Source organism: Echinops telfairi, unplaced genomic scaffold (assembly GCF_000313985.2).
Source record: "Echinops telfairi isolate 266 unplaced genomic scaffold, ASM31398v2 ScPeMD7_5592;HRSCAF=6446, whole genome shotgun sequence".
In the NCBI taxonomy this organism is placed as follows: domain Eukaryota; kingdom Metazoa; phylum Chordata; class Mammalia; order Afrosoricida; family Tenrecidae; genus Echinops; species Echinops telfairi.
Genome location: NW_022109491.1, coordinates 26,391,909 through 26,401,016, shown reverse-complemented (window position 1 = coordinate 26,401,016; position 9,108 = coordinate 26,391,909). Strand labels below are relative to the sequence as shown.

Genomic DNA, 9,108 nt, shown 5'->3' with positions numbered 1-9,108 from the left:
AGCCCAATGCGAACTCAGGGCTTCTAGGTCTCCCCTGAAAGGTGAGCATTATATCACAGAGCCACCAAATTATATCACAGAGTCAGCATTGCCCTGACTGGCTGAAATCCCACAGGAGTAAATGGAGGCAAAGGGAGGCCAAGTGACTTGCTCAAAGTCACACACTGACTTTGGTGGTGGAGCCAGGACCAATCAAAACTAGAAAACAAGTTGATATAGTTAAAGTTTATTGTGCCAACCTGGCTGATAAACACATGTGGGATTAATTAAAAGGCGGAGAGATAAATGACTCCATGAACCTCGCCGTGTTCTCGGGTCTCTTGCTTTCTGATGGTCAGACCAGGGTGCAGCTGCCTTAGCAGTTCCCTGCTTCAACTGGCAAGGCTCACTTCCTATAAGACATCCCCAAGGAGAAGCCACATGGACCTACCCCGATGCAGCCCTGGGTGCTGGAGCAACCGTGTGGAGACCCCTGCCAGCGCTGAGATGCTTACACATTCACGGATTCAGCTTTCCTCCTGCAGTCGGCGCCATTGCTTGTCTTTTGTGAGATGGAGGAGGACTTTGTGGATTGGTGTCGGACAAATGGGCTAATGTTGGACTTGTGGGCTTGGGCAGCACTGGGTTTGGATGTTTTCTTGATGTGCACTTACCCTTTATATAAAACTCTCTCTTACACATATGAGTTTCTATGGATTTGTTTCTCTAAGGGACCCAGACGAACACACAAATAAACTGAAATTCATCGGAGGTAAGAGATGGGGTGCCCTTCTGTTGACAGGTCATGGTGGGGAGGGCTACAGGGAAGACTACCTGCCCCCCCGGGGTTTCCATCTCAGCAGCTGGGGAGAAGGGATCAGAGACAGCCAAGCCTCGCAGGAGGCACCCTGGTGGCGTAGTGGTTACCCAATGGGCCACTGGCTTCAAGATGAGCAGTTTGAAACCACCAGACGAGAGTGTCGACTCCTCTAAAGAGTTAGTCTTGGAAGCCCACAGGAACAGTTGTACCCTTGTTTTATAGGGGTGCTCGCTGAGTCAGAATCAACTCAATGGCAATGAGTTTGGGTTTGTGAACCTCACACTGCACCCCCTAGGCCTCTCCCTATACTCAGTTTCCCCTCACCCTCCGCTCCCCAGAGACCCCAAGAAACATCTGCTCCAAGACTGGACAACTTTCATTAGTATGCATGCAGCCAGCGGCACCCCAGGACATAATGTCACCCCAGATCCAGAGGGAGCAGGAGGCCAAGCTCCCCACGGAGGCACCCCTCTCCCGGCTTTGGAAGGACAGACTGGCTTCTCTGCCTCCCCCCACAGCCCCCTCCACTGGCGCTCTCTGCTGGATGTCCCTGCACTGGGTGCCAAGTGCTCACCATAGGCCCCAGGGGAGAAGGTGGAGGGCAGACACCCAGAGCTGAAACCTGAGATCCCAGGCTCAGGGGTTGTGCAAGACAGAGGGACTGATGGGACCAGAGAGATCGCAGTCCCCTCGGGTGTTTGGGGAAGCGGTGTTTGGGGAAGCGGGCAGCCTGGACGCTGGCTGTTTGCTGTGAGCACGCATCCGGAAGTGTCTTCTTTTTCTCCCCTCTTGCAGGGAGGCCAGCCCCCCCTGGATGATCAGGTACCAGCGCTGAGGTGGGCAGAGTGAGGCCAGTGTGTGGATGGGCAGTGTGAGGGCAAGCGCGTGGAGGAAGGAAGGGAGAGAGGGAAAGAATGGTGGGGAGGGGTTAGGGGCAGGAGGCGGTGAGAGGAAGCTGAGCAGCTGTGGTATTTGCTGCGCGTATAAATAGCTGCCCAGAGGGCTCGGGCTCAGCTTGGTCATTCAGGCAGGGGTTTGCAGCTGCAGCGGCTCTGCAGGCGGGCCTGTCCGCAGGCGACGGTGGCCACAGCGGGCGCATCTGGAGCACAGGGCCTGGTGGTGGGTAGGCACAGCCCCTGGGGGCTCTGGCCAGACGCCCTCCCCGTCCCCACCTCTCTGGACAAGCTCCTGGCCAGCCATGCTGCTGGGCAGCCTCCTCTTCGCAGTGGCCACCGTGACAATGGCCCAGCACAAGGGCCAGAAAGTAAGAGGTTACCGCAGGACACACCGGGTCCAGCACGGCCAGTGCAGCTACACGTTCGTGCTGCCTGAGCTCGAGCCCTGCCCACCAGAGCCCGTGCCCTTTGGGGGCTCCAACAGCCTCCAGAGGGACTCGCCGGCCACAGGGCCGCACCTGGGCGGCTGGCGGAGCCAACGGGTGCGGCAGCTGGAGAAAGTTCTGGAGAACAACACCCAGTGGCTACAGAAGGTAAGACTGGGGGCCTGGGGGGCACGTTGGGGGGTGTGGCAATGGCGGGTCTGTCGTGAGCTGTTTGCTGGAGGAGTGTCCACCTCAAAGGTTTTCTCTAGGCACAGGCAGCCACGCCGATGGGACCCTTGTCCCTAAATGGCAGAAAGTAGGCGAGTGAGGCTCAGAGAGGTCCGGAACAGCCTGAGGTCACACAGCCAGGGAGAGCAGGGTCAGCACCTGGCTCCCTACCTGCCGGTCATTCATCCCTCCGGCAGAAATGGGTTGGTCACTGACCATGTTCTGGGCCCATCCTAGACACTGGGGACTTGGGGCAAGTAGGAGAGTCTGTGTCCTTACGGATGGACAGGGGAGACGGTGACCGGGGGTGACCAATGCATGTCCAATGGCATCAGAGGGCAAGGGGAGACCACAGGGTGGCTGTGGGAGGTCAGCTCATTTGAGATGACATCCCAGAGGTGGCGCTTGAACCGAGAGAAGAGGTGAGAGGATGGACCGAGCTCTTCTCGGGGGAGGAGACTTGCTGCCAACGGGACCAAAGTCTGAGAGTGGAGGGGCTTGTGGGCCCCTGCAAAGCTGTGGCTTTGGGAGTCCTTGGAGGCTTTCCCACCGGAAGCAATCCTCCTGGTTCGCTCGGAGCTGAGGAGGTTGTACGGTCAGGTGGGACTGAGCCCAGCGAGGAGGCTTGGAGCAGGGAGGGGGTGAGCGGGGAGATGTGGTCGGCCAGGTTCTGGCTCATGCTGGCGATGGGGCTCAGAGGGTCCGCTGGTGGAGTGGATGAAGTGGGGGAGAGGCAGAAGTTGAGGACACCCAGGTCCTCCATAGGCACTCCAATCCCCACGTTTGCATTTGCTCATTCTTTCCACACCTATCTGAGGACCTACTGTGTGGCGGCACCTGGGGTACAGGGGCAGGCCTGGCTTGCTGTGGCCGTGGGGGCAGCGAGCATGTGCTGAGATGCCCGTGATGGGCTGACCCCAGAAGTGTCGAAGTGTCAGAGGTACCTGGAGAGAGGGGGAGGCCAGGCCCTCAGGCACAGGGGCCACCTGGGTGTCGCAACTCAGACCAACTCACGGGGCTTGCGAACATTTGAGTGAACCAGTGGACGGTGCCTGGCTGGCTGGGAGAGGAGAGCATCCAGGATTACCCAGAATGCACTCTTCTTACCCCCATGGTTCCCAACGTTTGTAAACCATGTAAACCAGCACACAGGAAGGCGTTGCCCTGCGGACACTTGCATCCTTATTCAGTATTTACGTACATGAAACCTCAAACCAAAGCTACTGCCATCAAGTTGATTCTGACCCAAAGGATGCCCAGGACTGCAAACCTTTACAGACCGCACCCCCTTTCTTTCTCAGAGTAGCTGGTGGGTGGCAAACGCTGACCTTCCTGTTAACAAGCCGGCACCTAACTGGTGAAAACTTCAGAGAGATGATACACACAATCGTGCCCATTGACGTATGGAAGCTTCCTCCTGTACACAGTCTGGGTTTATCCATCCCCAAGGCGGAGAGATGACACCACGTGTATCCAACCAGCCTTCACTGGACCACACACTCATATATACACTCGTGTGCACGCACGCACTCGCCCGTGTGCACCCCCACGCAACTTTCTGTCCTCCTTCCTAGTCACCCTCAGTGCCATGGTCCCTTACACACTGACCCCTTCACCCACCTGCCAGGAGCAAGTCCCTAATGTCACCTGCCAACCACATCCCCTCCAGGAAGTCCTAACTACAAACCTATACTGGAGTCTAAGCTACCAGGGACTCCGTGTTGCCCTGAGGCCCATGTCTCTTCAGTTTCAAGCCTCTTTTGCCCTCCCTTTAAGCTTCCATCTCTACCTCCCCACCCACCCCATTCTCTCAGCAGACCATGGACACTCTGTTTCAATGAAGAGTAAGAGAAATAAAATCTTCCAATGGGCAGCTTCACCCCTGCAGATTCACACACGCACCTACCAGTCCCCGGGACTTTCTTCAATCTCTAAGGGAGGGAGGGGCTTTCTCCCTGAGCCAGGGCCACCCTCCTCCCTAGGCTGTGTCTCCACCCCCTCCTAGCCCCTCAGTCTCCTCCTAGCACCCACCTACTCCTGCGTCCCCAACCACTTCTCCCTCTCTGCTGGTCCTTTCCTCTCAGTGTTGAATAGCACCCAAGTCTGCTCCGTGCTGAAAAGAAAAAGAGGGGAAGGGAGAGGAGCCGGGGGAGACAGCCTCTTTTCTAGTCCACAGCCCGGGCTCTGACTCCTGGCCCAGAAGTGCTCATGTGCTGCCTGCACTTCCTCACTTCCATCCGCTCCTTGGCCCAGGACCACCCCCTCGTCCCAAATCTCAAGGCCACAACTTGGTCTTTGTTTCACCTGATGGACGTCTTGGCCATCTCGTGCTGCTATCACAGAATCGCCTTCCACAAGTGGACAGCTGACCACAGAAATAGAGTCCCGCTCAGTTTCAGCTACAATTTGGAATACAGCCAGCCAACCGCTGAAGGCTTTCTCTTTCTGTGAGCTTTGGAGAAACGTCCTGGTTTCATTGAGCCTCAACTCCTGCACCCTCGCCATGGGGTTTGGGGTTCTGTTCCCTGGCCTCTATGTCTTGCTTTGCTTGTTTCAGCTCTGTTATAGCTCAGAAGAGATGGACTCAAGGTCTACCCTACACTGACCCTGCACCACTAACACAACAAAGACGACCCTTTCTCCCAGCGGGATTCTAGCTGCAAGAATAGAGGTTAGGATTCCCAGCACTTATCTTGGGGAAGGTAATTCAATCCACAGCAATTGATCTCTCGGTGAATGTAATATCGGTGGCCAACATCATCCTTCCAGAAATGTTCTCCACCAGCAAATCCTTGTCTACAGAGCAATCCAACTACTCTCCCCATGCCTGTGTCCTTGGAGAAGGGCATCGTGCGTGGTAAAGGGCATGATGCTTGGTAAGGGGGCAGAGAAAGAGAGAAAGACCCTTGACAAGATGGACCGACACCGTGGCTGCACTGATGGGAGGGACAGCGCAGGACCGGGCAGGGTTCTGTTCTGTGGGACACAGGGTTGCTATGAGCGGACCCGGCTCCATGACATCTAACAGCAGCCACAGTCCTGGTCTAGCCACCGCCATCTCCCCTTGGGGTGGTTCTCACCGCACCTCCCTGGGCTCCCTGCCCGGTCTCTGAGCCCCATAGTCCATTCTCCAGTGGGCACCCGGAGGGTCAAAACCTCGGTGAGATCCCATCTCCTGGACTCAAAATCCTTCCCTGAGGTCCCGTCCCATTGGTAGAAAAGCCCAAGCCCTTCATCGCCGGAGCCGGAGCACTTCTTCCTCAGACGCCCGAGCCTCCCCGGCTCATCTCCCTCAGTCCAATGTCACCTCCCCAAGGGCCCCCCTGAGCGTGCTCCACAGGCACCCTCCGCCCTCTCCCCCAGCTGTGGTGTCTTTCTCAGCACGTGTCTCCAATGGTTCTCATCTGCACTCCTTCGTGCGCTGCTTCCTCTGCTCTGCGAATGTCAAGAGGGGGCAGCGACTGTCATTTTCTGGTCACTGTTGGATCTCTACAGCCCAGAGCAGTGGTTCTCCACCTTCCTCATGCCGCGACCCTTTCATACAGTTCCTCATGTATGGTGACCCCCCACCATAGAATTATTTTCGTTGCTACTTCATCACTGTCATTTTGCTACTATGATGAATCAGGCGACCCCTGTGTTGAATACCCCTGGCCTAGCGTAATGCCTGGCACGCAGTGGGCATTCCGCATGGTTGGTTGAATGGAGGGATGTTCTTTCAGTCTCTTGGGCCTACCTGCTGCTCTCCTCTCAGCCCAAATGGGGTTTCCCAGAACTGAGTCTGGATGCCCCCTCCCATACCTCATGGCAGACCCCGACAGCCCCGGCCTCAATGGTCCCTATCTCGAGGCTGCCCTGACCACCCCTAGAGCACACTCCTCTGCCTTGCTTCACGCTGGCACCAAACTGGTATCTGAAGGCCTCCTGAGTCCCAAACCCTCAGGGCTAGCCCCCCTTCACCCCTCAGAGGGGCCTGCCGGTAGCTTGAGGATCAGCTTGAATCAGTGGGCTGGTCTACAGCCCTAGGGGTCCCCTTCACCCCACCTAGGGGTCACAAGCAGCAAGGCCTGTCCATCGTGTGGCCTCGCTTCTTTTCTCTTCCCTAGCCCTGCCTCCCCAGTGCTGCCCTGGTTCAGGTCTCATCCCCTCCCTGACCACAGCCTCAGCCTGGCCCCTGGCATGCCCACCCCCAAATATCACCCTCTCAACTCTCGGAATCCTCCCGTGCCTGGTGCAGGAGAAACATTTTTGAACAGTGGATGGATTTGAACCAATGGTTTGGGGGTCCAAAGGTTACCCAGCACGGCTCTTCGGCCTGTGGTAGAATGTCTCTCCAGGGCTCTGTCCAGCCCCTAGTGTGGCCATGCTGGCAGGGCTCACTGCAGAGTCATGAGCTGGAGAGCACCACTCCGAAGAGGCTGGGTTCAAATCCTAGCCCTGCCGCATACTGGCCACGTGGCCATCCCTGTCTGCATAATGGAGATGGCTCATCTATACCACTCTCAACCTGCCACCTGGCGACAGGCATCATGGGATAGACAGCTCACCTAGCGGGCTTTGGGATAATCTTTTATCTTCTCTGTTGGGGGATCTCAATCTTGGCCCAGTCGGTGTTTCCCTGCCCAAGGATCGCGGGCATCACGGGAGCTGAAGATGTCACTGCTCAGGCTGGTATCCTCCTCCTTCCCACCCCATCTCGGGCATTTGCTGCTCCAGATCCTGGATCAGGGTCCCTGAGGATCAAGCACTTCCGGTCCCCTGGTGCTTGGGTCCCTGTCAGATCACCCTGTGCCCATGGAGCCTGTCACAAGATCATATCTGTTCCCCCCCCCCCAACCCCCCGCCCCCAAGTCATCCATCTCCTGGAAGGCAAAAGCCCACCATTGAGGTTCAAGTCCCAGCCAGTTCTGCCCCTTCCTCGATGTGCAAGGCAAGGCCAGTGGCTTCCCCTCTCTGGACCTTGGTGGCCTTGCCTTTGCAGTGGGATGACTACAGCACCTCCCTCTGTGAGGACCAAATGAGATGATGCCCAAGGAGTGATAAAGCCAGGGTCAGGCATGCAGCAAGCGCGCTGTCCGTGTGGGCCGCCCGCATTCCCACTCACCCCCCTGGGCTCGCCTTGGAACCAGACACGCCCCTGCAATTCTTGAGCCCCTGCATCATTGTCCTTCCTCCTCCAGCTGTCCTCTCAGGGAGACTCACAGGCTTGGAGCAAGCATCCCTCTCCATCCAACTGTCCCCCCTGACCGCCCTCCGCCCTCCACACGCACACACTCGTTACCTTACATGTGGCGGCCCTGGCTCTGGTGCTATTGACGCGGGCTAGCTCAGAATCTTTGACATACAAGAGCATCTTCTCAGCATCTGTTGGCACATTCCAGAAGAGTGAACTCCTAGGTTTCAAACCCTTCTTCGCGGATACCATCACCACCCCCACTACCATTGCTGGAGAGCCAGGCTCCTGGCGCGATTCCGTGCCTCCTCCGCTGGAGGAACTGGAGGGGGAGGAAGGCCCAGGGGCCCAGCACCTTCCCAGCCAGCCAGCCATGCGCTTAACTCCCCCCTCTAAGGGACACTCCTATCTGTATCTGCCGTGTTCCGGTGAGGTAGCTGAGGCTGTCAGGGGAAGGGTCTGCCCAGGTCCTCATACCATGCGCACCAAACTGGATTCTCCACCCCTACCTCCAGGTCCCTTTTCCTGACTCAGGAAGAGAGCCAAGTGGTGATGGGGGGGTGGGGGAAGGGGAGGAGGGGATTTGAGAGAATTAGGGTGCCCCTCCGCCTCTCCCAGCATAGTAGTTCTACTCTGTCCCATGGCGTCCTTTTGAGCTGGGCTGGAGTGGACACCCAGCAGGAGGCCGGGCTCAGAGTGGGTGCTGGGAAGACAGCAGCCCTCTCAGCCACCCCTCCCCCTCTCCTCCTGGATCCTCAGGGCTCTGGGGTCAGCTTCACCCCTCTGGGTGGAATCTTGGTTTTGCTGCATCCCCCTCCTCTGGCGAGGCGCAGTCGAGGCCAGGGATGTGGAAGGGGAGGCACAGAGCCTGCTGATGGTGCTTCCTGAGCTGGGCTGGGCTGACTCCTGGCTCCTCACAAGGACCCCTGGGCCCCCTGCAGACTGAGTCCATGGCCTAGGAGTGGTGCTGCAGCCCAGACCTGTCTGTGTTAGGGGGAGGTGGGAGTGAAAGAAAGCACCGATCCTGGCATGCGTGCGACATGGGTACAGGGGAGCTGCGTCTGCACACAGCAGGTGGCCATTCAACGCTCTGCAGTTCCTGGGACACTCGCAGCTGTCCCAGCTCTCTCAGAAGGACCCTCTCTGCAGATGAGGGGACTGAAGAAAACCAGGGTCCCAGGCCGGCCCCAGTCACCTCAGGGCTGTAGGCTTCCCCCAGGCCCTGAGGCCCAGGGGCTGCCCCTCTCAGCTTTCTCCCTGTCCACTGCACAGAGCTGGGCTGGTCGAGAGAGCGGCTCTCTCCTGCTCCCTGTCTCTGAGTCTCTGTGGACAGCTTCACTCACTGTTCCTGCAGCGGACCTGTCTCTCTGACTCTGACAGACCGTCTCTGTGTTAGTCCGAGGAGACTAGAGAAAAGAGCGATTGTATATTGAGAAAATATCACAGTCGAGATCAAGTCCATAAGTCCGATACCAGTCTACAAAGTCCTCTTCAGACTCACACAACACATGCTATGACGCCGAATGCAGGAAGATCACAGGCCAGAGGGTGGAAAGTCTTGTGGATCCAGTGGTGGTGGAAGCATCT

General features: G+C 57.5%; 1 protein-coding gene across 1 annotated transcript in view; it reads left to right on the top strand.

The window, feature by feature from the left end:
- The first annotated feature begins 1,960 nt into the window (after positions 1-1,960).
- ANGPT4 (angiopoietin 4) overlaps positions 1,961-9,108 on the top strand; it is a 48,069-nt gene continuing 40,921 nt past the window's right edge. The window contains exon 1 of the mRNA XM_004698198.2: positions 1,961-2,288. Coding sequence (XP_004698255.2) covers positions 1,998-2,288 — 291 coding nt within the window. The 5' untranslated portion in view covers positions 1,961-1,997. The remainder of the gene's footprint in view (positions 2,289-9,108) is intronic.